Genomic DNA, 24839 nt, shown 5'->3' with positions numbered 1-24839 from the left:
GGCTGGGAGAATCTTCACATCCCTTATCAGTTATATACTGTCGGCTTTTTTCATCCCAACCTGCAGAATTCTGGTTCTGGCTTTTTTATAGCACTGAGATCGCACCTCTCAGGAGGCACGGCTGGCTCTATATCTGCTCAGAGCATTCTTCTATGTTTAAACACAACGCATTGCAGAACATCCGCTGAAGTGTTGGTCGTGTGCGTCCATTTATATGCACATGTAGCTCTTTCAGAGACAAGTCCAGCAATATGTTTACATGGCCGGTCCGTTCCTCCGTTACTGAGAAATCAGCATTGAACTGATATGCAAATGAGGCTGAAGAGCTATTTGTAGATCTGAAGCCTCTGTCACTCCAGCTCTATTCCACACCCAGCACCACCTCCTCCTCCTTGACGGACACCTTTGATTGAAGTCACAAAGCATAGAAACAGTTAGTCAAGCAAGAGGAGGTGGCGCTGGGTGGTGAATAGAGCTGGAGTGACAGAGGCTTTAGATTTACCATATCCATCTACACATGAATTTAAACGCGTATTTCTCAGTAATGGCGGAATGGACTGGCCATGTAAAGGTATTGCTGGACTTGTTTTTGAACTAGCTACTTGCGCATATAGTTTGGAGGGTGGCATCCTGCGGACAGATTTCATTTAAAGGATTATTGCAGCCTAAACAAGTTATAACCTATCGCAGAGCAATTGCCAAAACAGAATTGGAGTGGTAGGTCATGCATGCTCCAAAAAAGGGGGGTGCCCAATATGAATTACCCCAGTGCGTTCCATAAAAAAAAAAAAAAATAACTGTTCGCTTACCTGCCAGACCATCTATGCTCTGGGCCCTGTGTTCCCTGTCCATCACATAAACAATGCTACATGACCACTGCAGACAATCAGTGGCTGTTGATTGGCTCCAGCCTTCACAATGTTGGTCGTGGGAAGAAACACTGTTCTTCTTGGACACAACTTTGAAGGCTGCAGCCAAGTGACATTGTTTATCTCATAAGCCCGGTGGAGGATTGAGAGTGACGCTGGTACAGTAGGTAAATATACATTTTTTTGTAGCCAGGGAATAATGGGGGACAGAAAACCCTCTCCTGGCAGTCAGTGGGGACCCACACCAATCTAACAGTTATCACCAATTCAGTGGACAGACCTGTTTAGGTTGGAATACCCAACAAACATTACTTGCCAAAATAACAAAACTTACTCTTTATATATTAGGCTTAGAAACATCCAGACGTTCTATATTGGTGATGTGTGGTATACAGAAAAAACAAAAACACAAAGACATCAATAAATGTGTCAACGGCAACATTAGCTCGAGTCTAAGGTCTCGCATGTTACAGAAGAAGAAAGCAAAGCTGATGTCAGGTCTGACATTTATGTATGTTACACTAAAAGCCAATGGTCAATCAATAAATAAAAAGAAATCCCTTGGCAACTTCTAAAACTAAAGAAAAACCAAGCAATGCAAGTAGTAACATAATATTATCTGACACTATGGATTGAATAGAGAGAAGAAGAAGAAGAATACCAAGGCACAATGGGACAGACCCATGTTGGCAAGAAGCAGAAAAATGGCTTCTTGACTTGGTTGTCCTCGCCTCCGTGTTCTGGAATGATGGACTGTCCGCACTCTGTAAATGTTTATATAAATACTGATGACCTGTAATTTTGACATAAATGAACAGAATAAACTCTAAAAGGTTTGACATTTGGGGCTCCCAACCAATAGGACCCTCACAAAGCAGGAGGAGCCGGTGTCCGGCCCATGTTCCCGGTATAAAGGTGGCTCACGTTGAACAGTCACTCTTGAGTACTCCCATGTTAGATTTTCATGGCTGTGGCCAGAAAGAAGAGTGGGCTATGCTACGCCATTTCAGAAATTTGGGAGTTAACGCCCAATCACGTCTATGGATGTTACAGAAACGGAGTAGCACAGCCCACACCTCCATTTACATAATCCTGCCGCATGTAGAGAAGTATTCCCATCTCAACCATGAATACCGGAAGAGAGTAATAAAGCAATTTAGAAAACTTTTCCTTTTATGCGGTATTACGGAAGTTTGGGTTAATAAAGGAGATCCCTCTGTTCAAGATCTTCACCTCTTTGCCATAGACGAGAGCGCACCGCTCACTCTTGAGGTCACATCTTCGTTTTAATTTTAAGGACATTAAAGAAATGGTGTGTAACATCTTATCCTTCCTTGAGGAGGCGCTGCAGGTAAATAAAGCACTTACTGCCGGATTTCTCCTTAAGTCATAGCTTATTTCTGGGGAACACTTTGCGATCAACTTGTTGTCGAGGGCTTCTTCTTACATAAAGAGACTGTCTAAATCGGGGGGGAATCCCTTGAAAAAATAGACAGGATAGAAATAGCCATGTGAACAATCCCAACTCAGATCCTGGTCCAGCAGCCATGTCCGTAGCCTGTGGTCCTGTCAACCTCCTCCTATCTGCCCACATCCTCGGCTCCTCTTTTGGTTGGCCCAGCGTGACCCCATGAATGTGTTACACCACAATGATGACAACACTCCAAGAGGAGTCAGATTCCGCAGGTAGGAGGCAGCTCACAGGGCTCTGGTCCGGTAGCCAGAGTACCACCGAAGTGACCGCTGGACCATGGCCTGGAAAATCTTTTTTTCTTATCTGTACTAAGAACAGAATGAATCCAAAGGGAATGGCAATTTTGAAAGATCTTTCCGTTACATGAATCCCAGGGTGGCCCATCTGCAAGGGCGAGCAGCACCAAGTATACGATTTCCCTGCAGCAACCCCACAGGTGAAGTGAGGTATTACACTCTGATGTAGGATATTTTTTTTCTAGACTCTCACTGTTTAATAGAAAAAGGGTCCAGAATGTGGCCTCTTAAAGGCCTTATTAGGGTGTTTTTTTTTTTTTTTTTTTTTTTTTAAAAAAACAAACAAACCGATGCCCCACAAATTAAAAACAAAACAATCTGATGCATAGAGGCAACGTGTTTTATAAATGATAAATCCTTTGCTAAATTGAGCTGCGGCAGAATATGACAGCGGGAGTTCCCAATAGCCAAGGGCTTCGCTTTATTGAGTGTCTTGCCTTTTTAAAAAGACAGAACAGATTCACTAATGTGCGCATTCACAGTCAGCCCCGGATTATCATTGCCGCCTGTCGGAGCTGGGGAATGGCAGAACAGCATCGTCTCTACAGTTGGCTGTCTCGGCCCATCTAGGTCTCCGTTCAATTAAAACTTAATGAGTACAGTTCTAGTTACTTAAATGCTCTCTGCACCAATAGTTATTAAGCTCGAGCTCTTCATTCACCTGCGTGGAGAAGCATTTACGTCTCATAACATTTCTACAATCCCCATTTACTAATAAAATTAAACTGTTCATTTCCATCACAAACTTATTAAACATTTGATACTTTTGTTTTCTGAAGGAAAATCCTCTTTGGTGGAGCTCAGCTAAATAACATTCAACTTGGGCTTCTTCAGATAAAACACCTTTTTTTGGATTATTTGATCATTTTCATTAGATCAGTCTATGGACAAAAAATAGGTTTATTACAACAATAAACCTTTCTTTCAGGGCATATGGACGCCATAGAGGTTCACTCACCCCTTTTTCTTTCTGTAAACTAGAGTAGAAAGACACAGAAAATGGATGGCTTCCACTCTAGTGGACACAGTCTTTCGACGTATTACATAGTCCTCCATTGATGTAAGTGGCTGGGATTAGATTTGAGCAAAAAGATCTGCAGGACCTTGATAGAGCGGTCTAGTCAGTAGTCGATGGCCACCGGGCCAGAGCATTATGAACTTCATCCCTGGCACCACTTTTGATTAGAAAGTCTGGTGTGATGTCACCGATGTGGTGCTGACTAGTGTTGAGCATTCCGATACTGAAATATCGGGTATCGGCCGATATTCGCGGTATCGGAATTCCGATACTTTTACAATATCGAATACCGGAATCGGAAGTTCCCATAATGCCTGCGCTCTGCAGTGTCTCTGAAGGATGGCAAGCTGGATGGCAGCGCTCAGCTGCGATCCAGCCTGTCATCAGAACGCCATCCCAGCGTGAGAGAATTCTCCTGATTATTTAAAAGCCGGCGGGCGGTAAAAAGCCGCCGGCTTTTAAACAATCACACAGCCCCATACTGCTTCCCCGCAGCCTCCCACCCCGATCCTCTGCTCCCCTCGCCACCTCCCATCCCGATCGTAAGTTAGGACCGGGCGGGGAGCGCAGCACCAAGGAGCGGGGAGCGAAGGACCCGGGCGGGGAAGCCGGCAGCGAAAAGACTTCACCGCCGGCTTTCCCGTTCTGTGCTGCGCTTTCCCGCCGGATATTTCAAATGAACAGCTGAGGTATCAGCTGATGCCGATCAGCTGTTCATTTGAAGTCGCCGCGTTGCCCTCAGAGGGTTCATGTGAGTTCATGCTTGACTGCATGAACTCACATGAACTTTCCCACGGCCGCACAGGTCAGCCTCACCTCCCAGACCCGTCATGATTGGTGTGTGTGGGTGTCTGTGCGATGTGTGCGGGTGTGCGAGGTGTCTGTGCGATGTCTGGGGGTGTGCGCGGTGTCTGTGCGATGTGCGCGGTGTCTGTGCGATGTCTGCGGGTGTGTGCGTGCAGGCAGACATAGGCCGATGTGACACTACTACTCCCATCGGCCTATGTCTGTCCCCCGTCCACTCGTGCCAGCAGGATCAGCTCGATGGGAGCAGTAGTTCCCATCAGCCTGATCCTGCTATTTAAATTGCCCTACTGTGTCCCCAATAAATGTTAAATACATGTCATTGGTGGCCAGTGGTTACCTACAATAAATTAGTTCATACATTACCTGTCCCCGCCAATCGCCAACTAAAATAAAGTAAAAAATAAAAAACTACACCTATACTCACCTAGACACCTAATTCCCCGAAGCCATCGATCTCCTGTAATAAAATATAAAATAATAAACCACAACCTTATCCTTACCCCTCCGTAGTAGTCCACGAGTGTCCCACGATGATCTCCAGTTCAGAGCAGCCACATAGAATGTGACCGCTCTGAACCGCTGCCGCCGCTAGTATGACGGGGCCGTAAAGCAGCCCCGTCATTGCATAAGCGGGTTCGCCGGAGTTCAGGCAGCGCTGCTCCGGTTAGCTGCTTTACGGCCCTGCTGTATCGTGAGAAATTCCCACGGTACAGCAGTGCCGTAAAGGAGGTCTCCGGAGCTGCGCTGCCTGAATGCACTCCGGTGACCTCAGTCAGTGGCTCCCACTGCCGGGAGCAGACGTGTTCCCGTCAGTGTGAGCTTACAGCAGCCATGCACAGTTGTCACCTTCTCCAGATGTGACAGCTGTGCATGGGAGATCAGCGCAGGAACGTGGACAGGTAACTATTTTTTTTTTTTAGTAAACTAAGAATTAAATAAAATTGTGTGTTTTATTTCAAATAAATTATTTTTTTCTTGGTGTAGTGTGTTTTTTCTTTTTAACACTTTGTAGGTTAGTAATGGGGGTGTCTTATAGACGCCCATCATTACTAACCTGGGCTTCATGGCTGCTGGCGCTGACATGAACCCCAACCCTATTACCCCCTGCCACCGCACCAGGGCAGCGTGGAAGAGCGAGGCTAAGTGACAGAATTGGCGCATCCTATGGATGCGCCATTTCTGGGGCGGCTGACGGCTGGTGTTTCTAGCCTGAGAGGGGGCCAATATTCATGGCACCCTTCCTGGGCTATTAATATCAGCCCCCAGCTGTCTGCCTAGCCTTTGCTAGCTATTAAAATAGGGGGGACCCCACGTCATTTTTTTGGGGGGGTCCCCCATTTTAATAGCTAGTAAAGGCTAGGTATTCAGCTGGGGGCTGATATTAGTAGCCTGGGAAGCTCCGTGGGTATTACCCCCTTCCCAGGCTTCAAACATCTGCCCCAGCCGTCTGCTTAACCTCCGCTAGAGACTAAAATTATGGGGGATCCCACGCCAATTTTTTTTTAAATAAATCCTTTATTTTAACACTAAATGACATTTGATGAGTTAATAAAGATGCAGTCCCTAAATTATTTTTTAATTCATTTTTCCCAAAAATTTTGACGTGGGCTTTGCCATATTTTTGTATGCCAGCCAGGTACAGCATCCAGCTTCTATGAACGCGCCATTTTCCGGGGCGGCTGCGGACTGCAATTTGCAGCGGGTGGGGCCCAGAAAGCTTGGGTCTCCCTGCGCTGCGGATTCCAGCCCCCAGCTGCCTAGTTGTACCTGGCTGGACACAAAAATAGGGCGAAGCTCCACGTATTTTTTTTTTAAATTATTTCATGAAATAATTAAAAAAAAATTGATGTGGGGCTTCGTTCTATATTTGTGTCCAGCCAGGTACAGCAGGCAGGAACGGGCTGCCCCCAACCACCAGCTGCCTATTTGTACCTGGCCGGACACAACAATATAGGGAAGCCCTTTTTTTCTTAATTATTTCATGAATTTCATGAAATAATTAAAAAAAAAAAATACGTGGGGCTTCGCCCTATTTTTGTGTCCAGCCAGGTACAACTAGGCAGCTGGGGGCTGGAATCTGCAGCGCAGGGAGGCCCAAGCTTTCTGGGCCCCACTCGCTGCAAATTGCAGTCCGCAGCCGCCCCGGAAAATGGCGCGTTCATAGAAGCGCCATCTTCTGGCGCTGTACCCAACTCATCCAGGGCCCTGGTGCGGTGGCTCACTGGGTAATAAAGGGGTTAAGGCCAGCTTGGCATTATCAGCTGGCCCTAAGCCCGAAATTCATGGGGTCACGCCAATATTAGACATGACCACCATGAATTTCTAGTAAAGTATTTAAAAAAAACACAACACCCAGAATAAAGTCCTTTAATTGAAATAAAGACACAATTCTTTATTGTTCTAAATTAAACTATACTTACCATCACGCCCATTCCAGCTGAAGCCAACGATCTCCTGCAATAAAAGAAAAATAATAAACCAACCTCATCCTTACCTTCCCATGGATCCCACGACAGCTTCAGCTCTGCTACATCGAGATGACAGGCTGGACCGCAGCAGAACGCTGCAATCCAGCCTGTCATCCCGCAGACACTGAGAAGCGCAGGCATGCTTGCGCTCCTTAGTGTCTCTCTGTGACGGCATAAAGATGAGCCGAGTTCATGTCCAATGAACTCAGCTCACCTCATGCACGTCACTGACAGCGTGGGAAAATTCTCCTGCACTCAGCGCTTCAGCGTGAGAATTCTCCCACGCTGTCAGTGACGTACATGAAGTGAGCTGAGTTCATTGGACATGAGCTCACCTCATGCACATCACTGACAGCGTGGGGAAATTCTCACGCTGAAGCGCTGAGTGCAGGAGAATTTTCCCACGCTGTCAGTGACGTGCATGAGGTGAGGTCATGTCCAATGAACTCGGCTCACCTCATGCACGTCACTGACAGCGTGGGAAAATTCTCCTGCACTCAGCGCTTCAGCGTGAGAATTCTCCCACGCTGTCAGTGACGTGCATGAGGTGAGCCGAGTTCATTGTCGGCTCATCTGGATGCCGTCACAGAGAGACACCAAGGAGCGCAAGCATGCCTGCGCTTCTCAGTGTCTGCGGGATGACAGGCTGGATGGCAGCGTTCTGCTGCGGTCCAGCCTGTCATCTCTTTATGTAGCAGAGCTGGAGCCGTCGTGGGAACCATGGAAAGGTAAGGATGATGTTGGTTTATTATTTTTCTTTTATTGCAGGAGATCGTTGGCTTCAGCTGGAATGGGCGTGATGGTAAGTATGGTTTAATTTAGAACAATAAAGAATTGTGTGTTTATTTCAATTAAAGGACTTTATTCTGGGTGTTTGTGGTTTTTTTTTAACTTTCACTATGGGGTTAGTAATGGGGGTGTCTTATAGACGCCTCTCCATTACTAACCTGGGCTTGATGTCAGCTGGCATTATAAGCTGACATCAACCCCAGCCCTATTACCCCACTGCCACCGCTACAGGGCAGTGGGAAGAGCGAGGCTAAGTGCCAGAATTGGCGCATCCTATGGATGCGCCATTTCTGGGGCGGCTGACGGCTGGTGTTTCTAGCCTGGGAGGGGGCCAATATTCATGGCTCCCTTCCTGGGCTATTAATATCAGCCCCCAGCTGTCTGCCTAGACTTTGCTAGCTATTAAAATAGGGGGGACCCCACGTCATTTTTTTTGGGGGGTCCCCCATTTTAATAGCTAGTAAGGGCTAGGTATTCAGCTGGGGCCTGATATTAGTAGCCTGGGAAGCTCCGTGGGTATTACCCCCTTCCCAGGCTTCAAACATCTGCCCCAGCTGTCTGCTTAACCTCCGCTAGAGACTAAAATTAAGGGGAACCCCACGCCAATTTTTTTTAAAATAAATCCTTTATTTTAACACTAAATGACAAGTACAGTAATCAACACTATCACTGTACTTCATATATATGTGATTGACATGTTTCTATTTATCTAATCTATGTATGATTCTCTATTCCTTCTATTCTAAATTGTCGGGTACCGCTGCTGAATTGCCGGCCGGCTTTCTTAAAGAGACGGTGCATGAAAACACTATTATTTTTTTAAATAAATCCTTTACACTAAATGACAAGTACAGTAACCAACACTGTCACTGTGCTTCTTATATGTGTGACTGACATGTTTCTATCTATCTAATCTATGTGTGAAGCTCTATTCTGTCTGTTATAAATTGTCGGGTACAGATGCTGAATTGCCGGCCGGCTTTTTTAAAGAGACGGTGCATGAAAACACTATTATTTCTTTAATAAATCCTTTACACTAAATGACAAGTACAGTAAGCAACACTGTCACTGTACTTCATATATATGTGACTGACATGTTTCTATCTATCTAATCTATGTGTGAAGCTCTATTCTTTCTGTTGTAAATTGTCGGGTACCGGTGTATGCGCTGATGAATTGCCGGCTTTTTGCATAATACATTCTACATTATTCTTAGTTGTTTTACTTCATGTAGAATTAACCTACAAGGAAAGAAAGGGTTTATTTTCATTCCGATATTAGTGTCCCATTGACTTGCATTGGTTTCCGGTATCGGAATCGGCGATATCCGATACTTTTTGAGTATCGGTCCGATCCAATCCGATACGATATTTCCTGATATCGGAAGGTATCGCTCAACACTAGTGCTGACTAATCAAAAGAGGAGTAGAAGATGTCGGCCGGTAGGAGACTGTTGAGGGCTCTGGTCTGGCAACCTTGGGATATCAATGTGGCCACATCTGGCAGCCTTGGGATATTGATGTGGCCGCTGGACCAGGGTCCTGTGAATTATTTTGATCAATTCCAGTTGGCATGTAATAGTACACTTCCCAAGCAGCATTCGGGGGTTTCCTCCTAATGACAAACAAAGGAGAAATTCAGTGTTTCCGATAGCTTTATTCCAAAATAGGTCGAAAACCGACAATCTCGGCACTACTAAATTGTAAGGATAAATCCTACGCTTTTTGGATTAGGTTTTAGTCCGAAACGCGTAGGATTTATCCTTACAATTTTGTAGTACCGAGATTGTCCATTTTTTACCTATCTTGGAATAAAGCTATCTACATATTTTTTTTGTATTTCTCCTTTGTTTGTGGTTCTACACTATGCTACAGGGGGAGTGGTGTTTATCCGTGCCGAGGATTGCTGGCTACAAACTGGGTGAGCTGGTTAATTCCTTTAACTTTCCTCCCAATGGCCAAGAGATTGTAAAAATTATTGGTTGATTACATCAAGACGAACCCTTTTAGGGACATACTCGGACAAATGCTTTTATAGGAAAACTCACCACATGGGTGATAATGGTTCAGTATTGGTAAAATGGACTTCAACACCACCAGTTTGTAAAGTTCTAAGAGTTGATAACCTATTCGACTACTAACATACAGGGCCAACATATGTGACCCTGCGATCAGCCGTCTGCACTCTACAAGGAGTTAGGACATCACTGCTCTGCACGCCATGTAGTGGTCATTCTTGGGTACTGCAGCTCAATGCCCATTGGAGTGAATGGCAATAAAGAAGTTCAAGTGAAAAAGGCCTCTATATTATGAACGGAGCTCTGGTGTTCTGACTCTGCACACTACTTCTTTTAAGCCGCCGCAGGATGCAGAATCAGCTCATCGGTGGGGATGCAGTGTGTCGGATAAGTACGGATCTGATATTGACGAACTATCCTGGACAATCCTTTTTAACTTGCCTCTAAACCGGATATATTCTGATATGAACATCACAAGATGGTATTAAAATGGTATCAAGACAAATTCAATATACGAAAAGTTAAAGAAGGAGACAGAGAGTCAGTCAAGACACAGGAGGAAGCAGGTACAAGTTAAAATAAATACGTGCAATTCCATGTCTGACCACATGTTGCGCTGTTGGCGGAGATTACTGTAAGACGACATTTTAATGCACCACGTAGTGACGGTAATAAGGCAATCGTGAAGAATATAAATTACTCATCAATTCCGAATCATTATTTGCTGACTGATGTTGCCTTGCTCTTAGGGACCTCTTATTATATCACAACTAATTATAAAGGGGGGCCTTCCTTAAAATAATAGTGTGCTATGTACTTTATGTAATGGGCTCTTAGCAATGTATGGCAGATACACCGCTATAGGGGAAATGTGAAAATATGTGATTAACCTCTGTTCACCTCGCCTTCCTATAACTTGTGGCATCGCTTTGGCGCACCCCAGATGACAATTGCGTATTTTTAGCAGCGAGAATCCTGTGAATCTCACAATAACAGCCGATGTAACGACCTCTTCTGGAATCTGCGGGTGGAGAGGATTCGGCTTCTTGCAGAACGGTCTGAAGAGTCCTTTAATTCCGCGCTCACATTTCTCTGTAATAGATAGCGGTGCAGAAGTAAATGCTGATGGGATCCGCCGGCTGTCCACACACACACTGACCCGCTGAGACTCGGCACAGCAGCGTGGGAGTGAGTGGGAGATCAATGAGACATCTCTTTATTCAGGGAATGAAACGCGCTAACAGGCTTTGTACACATTTGCAGTCTGGGTGCTATTGTGCGGACCCCGTGTACACATTGTAGAGCAAGGAAGACCCTTAATTAATCCTCAAGATGAAAGCACAGGGGGTTACCAAGACTTAATGAGACAAACAGGGAAAGTTCAGTGTTTCCTGATGACTGCTATATATGAGCGAAAAAATGTTTTTTCACTCAACGCTCCAGGCTGGGTTGTTCATGCAAGTTATTAATAATAATGCAAGTTAAAAGGGTATTCCCATCTCATACCAAATAATTTTATGATTGGTGGGGACCCCTGAGAATAGCTTTAGTTTGTCTCTAAGCAAAAGCCCCCCCCCCAAGCCACCCACTATGCAGGGGATCATACATTTCCCTGCACAGCAATGATGGAACTACAACAATGAATTAGCAGTGCACCCCGGCTTTTTACAGTCTGTGGGGGTCCCAGAGGTCAGACCCCTAACAATCTAAAAACCAGATCTTTTTTTACTTCCTGTAGCTTCTATTAGGCAACACATTCCGCAAAGGTTGTCACCATTTGTCATACTATATTAAAGGTGTTGTCCCGGACCAAACAATTCATGACCAGTTCCGAGCTCACACATCACTTCTATCCAGCACAGATTACTGCTGATTGGTGGCGGTGCTGGGTGTCGGACACCCACCTATCTCATATTGTTGCCCTTATCCAACGCAATAGATCATCGATGGTTGGGTCCTGGACAACACCTTTATAAAATATCTGCAGCAAATCTTCATGCATGAGAATGGGGCTGGCTGCCGTTCCCTGCACAGCTGGGTGGCCAGAAAGGCCACTGTACAGAGATAAATTAGAAAAGGCATACAAGTGCCCCGTCAATCTCTACATCTCTGTCGCAGAGGTCCTCCATCCAATATGATGGTGTCACCATAACTTTTTTTTTTTTTTTTTTTTTTACATGATTTCAAACATTTCCTGTACTAAAAGTTACAAAAATAAAAAAAAAGGTCGCCAAAAGATATTGGCTCAAAAGTATATTACAACCTGTCTCCTCCATACATCTGTCAGCTACTCTCCCGGTACTTACCTGCACGCAACCTCCGATCCTCACAAGATTTCCTTCTCTACCCTCCTCTTCCCACAATCGCATACAAGATTTCTCCTGTGCATCCCCCCTACTCTGGAACTCTCTACCCCAACAGAGACTCTCGCCTACCGTGGAAACCCTCAAAAGGAACCTGAAGACTCTTCCGACAAGCCTACAACCTGCAGTAACCACCGCTCCACCATACCGCTGCTCGACCAGCTCTACCCTCATCTACTGTATCCTCATCCATCCCCTGTAGACTGTGAGCCCTCGCGGGCAGGGTCCTCGCTCCTCCTGTACCAGTCGCTGACATATTGTTTAAGATTATTGTACTTGTTATTATGTATACCCCTATCACATGTAAAGCGCCATGGAATAAATGGCACCATAATAATAATATTACTATCCTAGTACATAAAATAATGCCCGCTGTATTTTATAATCTGGGACATTTGGTGGATTGACATGTCAATAAATTGCACCTATGGCAATCTCATCTCTGCTACACCTGTATAAAAATGGCCAACACACATTTAGTAGAACGGATCAGATGAAATATCATCAGCTGGCAACTCTTCTTACCATCTGAAAACTCCTCGTAGAATGAAATTCACATTGCATCATGTCAAAGAAAATTGGGATGGTGGCTTTACGTAGTTCTGTCTCCGGGATCAGCGTCATTTCCAGGATGGGACCGACCATTTCAGGAATGAATTTGATTTTGTGTTGACCTTTGAGGAGGCGGAAAGAAAAAAGACAAAAAAAGAAAAGAGGATTTAAGGCAAATGTTAAAATCAGAGGGTAGAAAGGCTGCGGCGGAGAACAGCAGTGCCCTCCCTTCCCATGTAGAGTAGATAACCTTCACAGTCTTAGTAAAGTTACCAGAAAAACATTCAAGGGGGAATCAGAACAGGACAAAAAAAGGCTTCCAGAATCCAGGCATGGTTACAGCGCGTAGGGAGGAGGCTCGGAACCTACGCTCCATTTCAAGTAAAGTTATGTGCTCGGACTTTATTTGGGTACATTCATTTCACAGGTCTGCAGCAGAAAATCTAGACAAAATCAAGAGGATTTTGTTCTGATGTGGCTCTTTTAGCTGATTTCAGTATGGAAAACAGCACCGCATAATATAAAAGAAAATAAAGACCATACTAAAACTTTGGTGATTTCATGGTTCCCTGCCAGTCTCTATACAAACTGTCCTCCGGTGATGATTTCTCTCATGTGAAGTGCCGTCATCACAGAAGATCGACTGTATAAACACCGATGGGTCCAGAAAAGGGAGTAACGGAAGTCCCAGGGAAGGGGAGTATGGTGAAGTTATATTATATATAAACTTTGTGAGAAGTAGTTTTGTGGGTTTTCTTTTTTTCAGGACTGAAAATTCGAAAAAATTGGATTTTGTTGTAAATTTTGAATATCTCCATTAAAGTATGCAATAGGAATAGGGAGAATCTGTATAGCATATACATTTTTATCCCAGGTACCCCAAACAAACATGCACTTGACTTGTTTGCTGAGTGAGCATAGCAGAGAAGAATAAGTGGCTGCCAGACACCTCCAGAACCAGTTTGTCTCAAAAAGAGAACACAAGACAGGACATGCTAAAATCCAATATGCCCAATTCTTCTTTCTCTTGACATTTGTGTTTTTAAAAGGGGTTGATCTACCACGGCTGCAGTTGATAAAAGGGTCGATTGTGACTTGTAGGATTGCTGCTTCCAATAGGTGGCGCTATGGAGTTCTATTCCTCTCTCTCTCTGAAGAGGCAATTTGCATATTAAATTTCCCAGAGGAGCATTGCACGGCAAATAAGCCTCCTTAACTTGACATGCCAGAGCCGGTATGCCACTCTCCACAAGGAGAAACGTTACCCCTTATACCCCAGTCCACAGCCTCTCACCTAGCCAAATCAGATCTCATACTTTGCACTGATGAGGGGCAATACCCCGAAACATCAGGTCTGCAAATTGAGATTCTGATTTGGCTTTTATCCCAAGTCATATTGCAAGACTCGTTAAAGGGTCGATTGTGGCTGGTAGGATTGCTGCTTCCAATAGGTGGCGCTATAGAGTTCAAGTCCTCTTACTCTCTGAAGAGGCAATTTGCATATTATAAAACAACAGACTTACCTTCACTGGGCCCCTACCGGCAAGTCTCTACCGCTGACCCCGATTTCTTGCATTGGCTGCGGCGCTGAAGTCACATCGACGGCATGGCAGGCAATCAGTGAGATTGCAGCTCTGAAAGGGCTGTTCTATCTACACTGGAAAAGCAGCCAATGCCAGACACTGAGCAGCGGCGGAGACTTGCTGGTGGACCCTAATAAGGTGTGTACAAGGCGGTCTGCTATTTCAGAATACACAACAGCTGGGGTAAAAACTTTATTGAATTTGAACAACCCCTTTAAAAATATTGCAAATAGTTAGAGCTCTTGTTCCTGACTCTGATGGCTCGCTCTGCTTTCCCCTCCCTTCTGTCAGTGTTAGGCCGGTTTCACAGGTCCGTATGTTTCCGGTATCGGAAAAACAGATACCGAAGATATCCGTGTCCCATGTGTCCCACGTGTGGCAACCATGTGCCGCCCGTGTGCCGCATCAGGATCACACGGACCGGCGCCTGGGAATCAGTGTACAGTTAGTGCTGTTCCCAAGCGCCGAGTGCTGAACACTGCCCTCATCATGGTTCCCTGCCGGCGCTGTGATCAGCACCAGCAAGGACAATGATGAGGGTAGTAGTAGTCTGCTCCCGCAGTCTCACTGTGTAAAAATAAGAATAAAATAATAAAATCCTTATACTCACCTGTCCTGAGATGTCCCCCGCTGTAATCCTTTTACCGCTGACGCCGAGGAGCAGGGGAGAATGAGCTGCTCCAGCAAGCGGGCCCCGGAGATGAGCTCAGGAGCGGTGTCCTGTCACTCACTGAGTGCAGCTCAGGAACCGCTCATGCTCCCCGGCATCAGCAGTCAGAGGATTAGGCTGGTTTCACAAGTCCGTATATCTCCAGTACCGGAAAAAACAGTACCGGAGATATCTGTGTCCCATGCGTCCATGTGTGTCAAACATGTGGCAAACGTGTGCTACCCATGTGCCACATCAGGATCACATGTACCGGGGCCTGGGAATCAGAGCTACATTTAGCGCTGTTCCCAAGCGCCGGGTGCTGAACGCTGCCCTCATCATTGCTCCCTGCCAGCGCTGCGATCAGCACCAGCAGGGAACAACGGTGTAAAAATAATAATAAAAAAATCTATATACTCACCTGTCCTGAATGTCCCCCGCTGTAATCCATGCGATCGATCAGCAGAGGAGCTGGGGAGAATGACTTCTGAAGTGAGCGGCCCCAGATCTCCGCTGAGCTCAGGAGCGGTGTCCTGTCACTCAATGAGTGCAGCTCCAGGGCCACTTGCTGCAGCACTCCATTCACCCCTGCTCCTCTGCTGTTCGGTCGCATGGATTAGAGTAGGGAAACTTAGGACAGGTAAGTATAAGGATTTTTTATTTTATTCTTATTTTTACACAGGTGAACATCACGGAAGCAGACACTACTACTCTCATCACTGTCACTTCTGGTGCTAATCGCAGCGCCAGCAAGGAACAATGTTGAGGGCAGCATTCAGCAACGGCGCTTGGGAACAGCGCTAACAGTACACTGATTCCCAAGGGCCGGTACGTGTCACACGGATGGCATTGACTAGAATGTTTCCGTGTGATCCGTGTCATCGTCCAAACACAGACATGTCTCCGTGTGGATCACAAGGACACACGGTCTGTGAAAACACACCGAGATGTGCACAGACCCATTTCATTTACGTGTGTCAGTGTCTCCGGTACGTGTGGAAGCTGTCACCACTCATACCGGAGATACGGACGTGTGAAAAAGCCCTTACAGCGGGGAACATCACCAGACAGCTGAGTATAAGGATTTTATTATTTTACTCTTATTTTTACACAGGGACACTGCGGGAGCAGACTACTACCCTCATCGTTGTCCCTGCTGGTGCTGATCGCAGCGCCGGCAGCGAACCATAATGAGGGCAGCACTGAGCACCCAACGCTTAGAAACAGCGCTATCTGTAGCGCTGAATGCCAGGCGCCAGTACGTGTCATAGAGATGACACACGGATGTTATCCATGTGGTACGTTTTGTTGACCGTGCATTTGAATAAAAACTGACATGTCAGCATGTGGAGCACACAGACCCACAGTCCGTGGAAACACACTGACATGCGCACAGACCCATTCATTTGAATGGGTCAGCGTGTGTCAGTGTCTCCAGTACGTGTGGGAACGGTCACCACAAGTACTGGAAACACGGATGTGTGAAAGAGGCCTTAGAGATAGAAGCAGGGAGGGGTAAGGGTTATACAAAGAGCTCAACAGTGTGGAGATGGGAGAAAGTATTGTCTATGGTAGGGCAGTGAAACCTGGCTGCAGTTATGAGGAAAGCACATGGAGGAAATAAGTGCAAGACAGAAGATGTGCTGATATATGAGCTAATGATGACAGCATAGCTGTTCACATCCAGCCTATATTACTGTGAGAGACACTCAAATAAGAAAAAAAAATATGAAACTTGGATCTGGCTAGAAAATACATATCAGGGGGTCTGAAATGAATAAAGATATAAAGACTGCAGACTGAAACTTAGTGCCACTTTATTAACTAAACCTATCCACTAACCTGTACTCATATTTTTTTTTATTTAATATTGCATACAAACTAAATCAGCACTTTCTCCAACATTACAGAACTGGGCAGCAGAGAGGCTTAGTATTTACCCTTGCTGGCTCAATGAGGTCCTAATGCCTGTTCATGCTGGCATCATGGCTTGTAATTCTAATGACAGCTAATATAGCTTTTTGCCAGAATTTTTGTCATTAAAAACAGTGCTGCAGAACACCTGTTCTTGCTTTAAAAAAGCAAAAAAAAGGCCAGTGTGAACGGAGCCTAAATGTTAGAGGGATTTGCGGCGTGGGTATGCAAAAAAAAAAAAAAGTAAACAGAGTTCAAAGTTCTAAGATGTCCACACAAAGAATATATATTTCATACTTATATACAGTTCAAAGTTAAATAATAAAATGCGTTGTCCCTGTAACTGACGGAGTGACCCTGTAAGTGTTTAATGGTTTGCAGCACACACTTGAAGGAGCTGTAAGCCGTGCTCCTTTCTCAGGCCTGTTATTTTCCAGCTTGTCTGTGACAGTTTTCATGTATAATGTCTGAAAAATGTCAGAGTCACCGCTTCAGAAAACAAATGCTCCTGACACAGAGCTATTCATCAAACAAAACATCAATGTCATAAAGTTTTCTGGAGGTTTTATTGCTCTTTTATAAAAAGGATATCACAGACAGCAAAAACTTTTTCCTAATCCTGGAAAGATTGCACTCACTCACATGGCATGGATTTTCTTTTAAAGGAAGCCTTTAGATTAGGGCATATTTACATTGTTCTATGGAGGCTTAACTAAGGAGTGTAATGATTATTCATTTAATAGTTTACAATGTGCCAAATCAGGGGTCACGAGAACGAGAGCTCTGCCCCCGAGGAGCCTTTTTGAAGCTAAAGAATCAGAGCAGCAAGAAATATGTCAGAGTCACCACATCAGAAAATGCTCCTGACATAGAGATATTCAAACACAACATTAATGTCAAAAGTTTTCTCGAGGTTGTATTGCTTTTAATAAAAAGATAACAGACAGCAAAAACTTTTTCCTAATCCTCTAAAGATTGCACTCACATGCCAATCGATTCTTTTACAGAAAACCTTTAGATTAGGGCACATAAGCATTGCATTATGGAGGCTGAAATAAGGCGTGTAATAAGAAATTAATGGCTTTAAAAGCGCCAAATCAGGGAAGAAAGAGAAAGTGAGCTCTGCCCCCGAGGAGCCTCATTGAAGCTAAAGAATCATGGCTGCCAGAAAGTGGGTCAAGTAAACGTTCTTGCCCAGTTAAATGGGTCTTCTAGTTGATAAAAGGGGAGAAGAATTTGTAAATGAGCAATATAATGTGAAGGAGAGCAGAAGTTTTCAGTTTTTTTACCTTAAGGTTTAAACACCACCCATGAAAAATAAGATTGGAAACAGAATGAGGTCTCGAATCTTCCATGGAAATGGAAATTTTATTTAGATGACTGTATGCAAAAACTTTGTTGATTTTGTAAAGGTTTGTGACATTGCTTTGGCATAAAACCAGTAGTTAAGGGTGCTCAGAAGACAAGGAATTGATGCCTAAGTGATTGCAAGGGAAATTATGGACAAGAACCCTTCTAGGAAAGTGCTTGACATTATACAACCAGGTGCTCATTATTCTATATGATTTAAACATCAGATTAACTTGTGTGAAAAGTTACAGAATATTCTAAATATCACACTCTGAACGATGCTTATTAATATTATAAGTGAGTGAAGAACTTTTGTCATTAGTGAATCAAGACACTTTTTTAATTAATTAAATAGGTAGTTTTATCAGAAATAGACCTTTTCAAAATCAAGATGCTTGTGTGACTAAGATGTAGGTCATGTATGGCTAATATAAAGGTTATGCAGTGGTGTATCTCTAGATACACATAGGACGAGGTGTGTCTGCCAGAAAGGGGAGATGCTTGACCACGCTGACCGCCATTCTGGATTGTGGGTTAGGGGTCCCGATCAGAGAAGTAATGGGAACTATAGACAATGGTTCATCTCATGAAACTACTCCTCACAAATACTCCCTGGAACTCGGGGAAAAAGGTGAACCCTTCCTAAAAATATGATGAAGGAACTTACAGGTGCATCTCACTAAATAAGAATATCATCAAAAAGTTAATTTATTTCATTTCTTCAATACAAAAAATGAAACTCATATATTATATAGAGTCATTACACACAGAGTGATCTATTTCAAGTGTTTATTTCTGTTAATGTTGATGATTATGGCTTACAGCCAATGAAAACACAAAAGTCATTATCTCAGTAAATTAGAATACTTTATAACAACAGCTTGAAAAATTATTTAAAAATCAGAAATGTTGGCCTACTGAAATGTATGTTCAGTAAATGCCCTCAATACTTGGTCGGGCTCCTTTTGCATCAATTACTGCATCAATGCGGCAATGTGGCATGGAGGCGATCAGCCTGTGGCACTGCTGAGGTGTTATGGAAACCCAGGTGGCTTTGATAGCAGCCTTCAGCTCGTCTGCATTGTTGGGTCTGGTGTCTCTCATCTTCCTCTTGACAATACCCCATAGATTCTCTATAATAGATTCTCTATGGGGTTAAGGTCAGGCGAGTTTGCTGCCAATCAAGCACAGTGATACTGTTGTGTGTAAACCAGGTGTTGGTACTTTTGGCAGTGTGGACAGGGGCCAAGTCCTGCTGGAGAATGACATTTCCATCTCCAAAAAGCTTGTCGACAGAGGGAAGATAAAGTGCTCTAAAATGTCCTGGTAGACGGCTGCGCTGACTTTGGTCTTGATAAAACACAGTGGACCTCCACCAGCAGATGACATGGCTCCCCAAACCATCACTGATTGTGGAAACTTCACACTAGACCTCAAGCAGCTTGGATTGTGGCCTCTCCACTCTTCCTCCAGACTCTGGGACCTTGATTTCCAAATGAAAATTGGAACTCTAGGACCTTGTGGAGTGTGCCAATGACTGCCTTCTGGACATCTGTCAAGTCAGCAGTCTTACCCATGATTGTGGAGCCTACTGAAACAGACTAAGGGACCTTTTTAAACGCTTAGGAAGCCTTTGCTGGTGTTTTTTGTTAATTATTTACATTTACTGAGATAATGACTTTTGTGTTTTCATTGGCTGTAAGCCATAATCATCGACATTAACAGAAATAAACACTTGAAATAGATCACTCTGTTTGTAATGACGCCATATAATATATGAGTTTCACTTTCTGAATTAAAGAACTGAAATTAATTAACTTTTTGATGATATGCTAATTTAGCAAGATGCGCCTGTAGTTGAAAAGTGACCCTCTTGATGACGTTAGGAGGTATGTACCAAATATAATATCTCGACCCTGCTTGCCAGTACACCGCCCCTTTACAATGGAATGGAAACAAAGTAAAGATATTAGAATGGCTTTATGTCATCGCTAATAACATTCTGATTTGGTGGAGAAAACGTGTCAGACGTTTCTCGATATCATTTTTTACTTTTAAGCTTTTAAAAAATGAAGAGAGCGGTATACTTACCCAAATTATACCACATGTCCCTGATTTCAAAGCCGATCTGTCTTCTCATATCACCGTATCTGAAGGATGAGGAAAGGTGTAATTTATGTATTTTTGTCATTGTTTCCAATCTTGTGAATAAATATTAGCAATACTGAGTGACAAAGGCAGCAGTGATTGAATATGACAAGATATGACAATCTTTTCAGTATGGTGATGGGAAGAGACTGGAATTTATTTCCTCGGAGACTAGGGAATAAGAGAGGTGCAGTGTCTTATGAAGATTTCTCAAAAGTTTAAATTGGACGAGATTTCTCAGGGAAATATCTTTATCTACAGTTCATTATTGAATAAGAAGCATTCACCAAAAAATATAACCAGGAGGACGACCATCGGTGAAAATAACGCCTGAAATCCAAATCAGGTCAATAAAAATACACCCAGACTGGAAATATGGCAACCATTGCCTTGGCCAGAAGGGCTTCTGTAGTTGCACCAACATTCAAGTTGGTCTTGACTTTATATACCAGCACATACATTAACAAAAGGCTACTAGGCCGTGTTCACACCAAGTTTTTACCTACCTTTAGTCTGCATGGTGAGGTTTACATGGGCCTCTATATAGCCACACTAAACACATCCTGACCCTATATTTTGCATTGAAGCAACTAATGTGTGTGTGCATAGGCGATTGTGAAGGAAAGGGGGAGCAGGTGAGCTGTAACATCACCTATTGAGATTGGTGGATCCTGTGTTAACAGCTGTGTATATACGTCATTGCAATTCTGCCTTTGCTGATAAGGAGCCTGCTGAAAACTCTTCCTAAAAGGACAGAGTGATAAGCTGGAAGAACAATAAGCGCAATGGGGTCTTATTCCGTAAATAAGTGGAAGAATGTGGGCAATAGTGCTCACCTGGTCAAGTTGTGTGCTCACAACAGCTAAGAAGGCTTAGGCCTGCTGAAAAACCACGGTTATGGAAACATCAAGGACTGGAATAAAAATGGGTTAATCTGCACTGCCAGCGGAAAAGTGATGAATCAGGATTCCAAGAATGTGGTTTATTGGTCAACACGTTTCGAAGTATCAGGACAAACCACATCAATCCTGCGTGATCGCTGTGGTTTGTCCTGATGCAAAAGTTTGATACTTCGAAACGCGTTGACCAATAAAGCACATTCTTGGAATCCTGACTCCTCATCACTTTTCCGCCAGCAGAGCAGATTAACCAATTTTTATTCCAGTCCTTGATATAAAAAGGACAGGACTTACAAATCTAAAAAATCCCTAGTGGCCAGTGTGAAAATTGCATAATTAATAATTTTATTTTGTTAATGAAGACTGTGATATGAAAAAAAACACACAACCTTGTACAAATCTGATTTAACAATAGGTCATTTTCTAATGATAGCTTCCCTTTCAGACGCCATTGCTAGAAGGAGATGGAAAGGGTGTTTGTTCCATCTGGCCAGTATATGGTAGCACTACACCACCATAACATTGAATCCCCTTTATTCTTTAGGATTGGTGGGGGTCCCAGAGATCAGATGCCCCACTGACCCTACAAAATGGCATGTACATAAACTGTATTTTACCTGAATGAGTAGGAGACGCAGTACCAGACACAGACCACAGACAAAAGTGGCGTCGTCTCTGGATGAACTGCGCTTGTTTGCACATATCCATGTACCGTATATAAAAATGATATAATAATATATTATAATATGTTTAATATGTTATATTAAATATATATATTACTTGTATAATGTAATAAAAAAAGGTTACAGATCAAACACTAAAAGCACAACTACAAACCTGTAAATGAAATTCTGATTGTGACCTAATCAAATCTGCAGTTTCCCAAATGCAAGTAAATCCTCAAGTTCCTAAAAGTATGAAATATTCTACATTTTGTTCAATTTTTTTTTTTTTTTTTGTGCGCGAATCCACGACACTTTAACCTTTTAAAAACAGCAACATGCAAAGTGTTTAACCGGATAGAAATCCCTACAAAAGGCAATGTGGATAAAGTTTTCTACGCCAGATGCGATGAATACGTCCCGTGGAACACACATCTTCAGATGTATAAGTCCCGCTTTGTAGTGAGCAGTCGCCAAAAATCTCTAGACACAGGTACTGACGGAAAATGGATTAGCATTTCATTCAAGCTGTGGGGGGAAAATACAAAGCGCCTCTCCCTTCATCTTAAATGAAGAATATGCAGAAAAATCACAATGCAATTTCTGTTCTCGGAGAAATGAAATTCGTTCGCCCTCTGTACTTGTATTATTGAAGTGATCGCTTTGGTGCAGGTGGTTGAAGATTTTATGCATCTATTTCACAGAAGTTACTTGTCACTCACTTGTTCAGGATTTTTGCTCTTTTAGCACTTGAGAAATTTTCCAGTTGCAGCGATTCTTGGGTTAAGAAAGCGACGGCCAGGTGAAAATAATTGTTCCACAGCTACAAAAAAAAAAAAATAAAAAAAAAATTAAATTAAATCACTAAATTAAAAAAAATGATATTGTAAATGTGTTTGTAAAGGAGGACTTGTCGCCTTTCCCGACAAAAGTAAAAAGAAAAGAAAATTATATCCCGCATAAAACAACACTTCTGGAGCACATCATCTAATAAATTTGCTTTGGGCAATTCCTGCGTTGTTCCTCCTAGAAATGTATGAATTAATAGACAACTGGGTGGTAACATTCTACTTGTCAAAGGGGCGTGTTCATGAACAGTCAACACTGATTGGTGAGTGCAGTGTCAGATGTCAGGGACACGCCTCCAACTGATAACACCCGGTTTCATAAATTTCCAGGAGTAATAACAGAGGGATGGATCGATGCTGAATTATAAGGAAAGGCGCTCTAGAATTGTTATATTAGAAGGAAAAAAAAATATTTTGACTTATCAGGAGAGTAGACAGGTCCTTTTTAACTCTTCTGTGTTAATTTGTATGCCTATTTAGGCCAATTCCAGCTTATATGTTTGTATGAAACTCCATTTTGTTAACTTAAAAATAAGTTAAATGGGGCGTTACCAGTGAGACATGTAACGACTGACAGTCCGCTCTCCTGATTTCATTGCAGAGCTGGGTTTTATCACAACTAACACAGAACAGTAGAACTAAATTTTGTCTCATTACAAACATCTGCAGTTGTAGCTCACCTCTCATACTGCTGTTAGCTCTGCAGTAGAACTCTGCCTGACTGCAACTAACACTTCTTCAGCTTACATTTTACAGCAGCCAGTGTGGGGGGAGAGGAGTGCAGCTGAGCTGACAGCACTAAGAGAAGAGAGCTGCAGCTACAGATGTGTTTGTAATGAGACAAAGATCAGCTCTGCTGTACTGAGTTAGCTGTAATCTCACACACAGCTCTCCAGTGAGAGCAGACCACCAGTCATTTACATGTTTTACACGGATAACAACACCTTTCATTTAAAATAAGCTCTGCAGGCAGATTCTCGAGGAGATCTTTGTCCCGCCCAGAGACCTTAAACACTCATTTACATATTCAGAATAATGTGGATCTCTCTGGAGTAAGACACCGAAGAGTAGATATCAAGATATCATTTTAATAAACTTTTCGTGACCAGCAGTCATAGCCAGTCTGAGCTTTACCAAAAAGTGTTGTCATGACCCAACCTTTCCTCTATAAAAAAAACATAATTTAATGATAAGGCAAATGAACATTCAGTTACAATGGACTTTTTTAGGAAATCCCCGCTGGCAGGTAAAGAGTTACCATACCATGCACAAATCTGGCAGTTATAATACGGAATCTTTAGGCTTGACTGGATTATTTTCTTTCGGATCAGCACAAAAGAAGGGAACGGTGTTTACAATTAAACAGCTCCCCAAAGTGCAATGTGTTCTCCTCTTTACCGAGTGAGCGAGGAAAAGCCGCTGCTCGTTGGAAATCTTCTGCTTGCCAGACGCCTCCTTGCTGTACCCGAGCTGTGTTCTCAGCATTTCTGTGCAATGCAACCTCCACATATGTTTGATTTGATAAGGCATTAAGCAAAGTTATAAGGCTGTGGAGAGGCTGAAGTATGGCATACTGTACTTATGAAGACGAGAAGAAACAGAAACTTCTCGTTTCTGGACAGATCTGTACAAACTAGAATAACCACATGGAGACCATAGAATGGATGTGCAGAAGACAAAATCCAACCAAGAATAACACACTATTTATCAGATACTTGTATGGCTTACCTCTTAAAGGGGGACTTTGGATCTTTGGGCATTTATGGTATAGATGCTGTTCACACTGTTAGAGCGCCATCTAATGCTGATGGGAATGGAGCGGTGGCCATGCATCTGCGGCTGACTCCAGTCTCAAGACAGCAGTGGGCAGAGGCATACAGACCATTGGTGCAACCAGTAAAGCTGCAGAGACCCCCAATAGGTTTGGGGGACCACAGTCATCCTAAAATCAGTTTCTTACTGTTAATTAGATGGCTTGTAAGAGCTTGAGCTCCCAATTACTGAGATTTGCTAGAGAAAATTAATAAGGTGCTTTATGATGATATAATGTATAAGGGAAGAGCCCAATACATTCCATCAACAGGAGGTCCCTAAATCGCTGGGTCCAGTTGTGGGTCCCACACAGAGATTATG

At 43.4% G+C, this 24839-nt stretch overlaps 1 protein-coding gene across 1 annotated transcript in view; it reads right to left on the bottom strand.

Annotated features, from left to right (window-relative positions):
- Positions 1-24839, bottom strand: part of DOCK1 (dedicator of cytokinesis 1) — a 412678-nt gene that overhangs the window by 93692 nt on the left and 294147 nt on the right. Inside the window, exons 31-33 of the mRNA XM_073685060.1 lie at positions 22581-22681; positions 20241-20299; positions 12627-12775 (exon numbers count right to left, since the gene is read on the bottom strand). Coding sequence (XP_073541161.1) covers positions 12627-12775; positions 20241-20299; positions 22581-22681 — 309 coding nt within the window. The remainder of the gene's footprint in view (positions 1-12626; positions 12776-20240; positions 20300-22580; positions 22682-24839) is intronic.

This window comes from Phyllobates terribilis, unplaced genomic scaffold (assembly GCF_046119375.1).
Source record: "Phyllobates terribilis strain yellow unplaced genomic scaffold, ASM4611937v1 Scaffold_5__5_contigs__length_657084704, whole genome shotgun sequence".
NCBI classification, from domain to species: Eukaryota; Metazoa; Chordata; class Amphibia; order Anura; family Dendrobatidae; genus Phyllobates; species Phyllobates terribilis.
The sequence above is the reverse complement of the archived record's forward strand: the minus strand, read 5'-3'. Positions and strand labels throughout refer to the sequence as shown.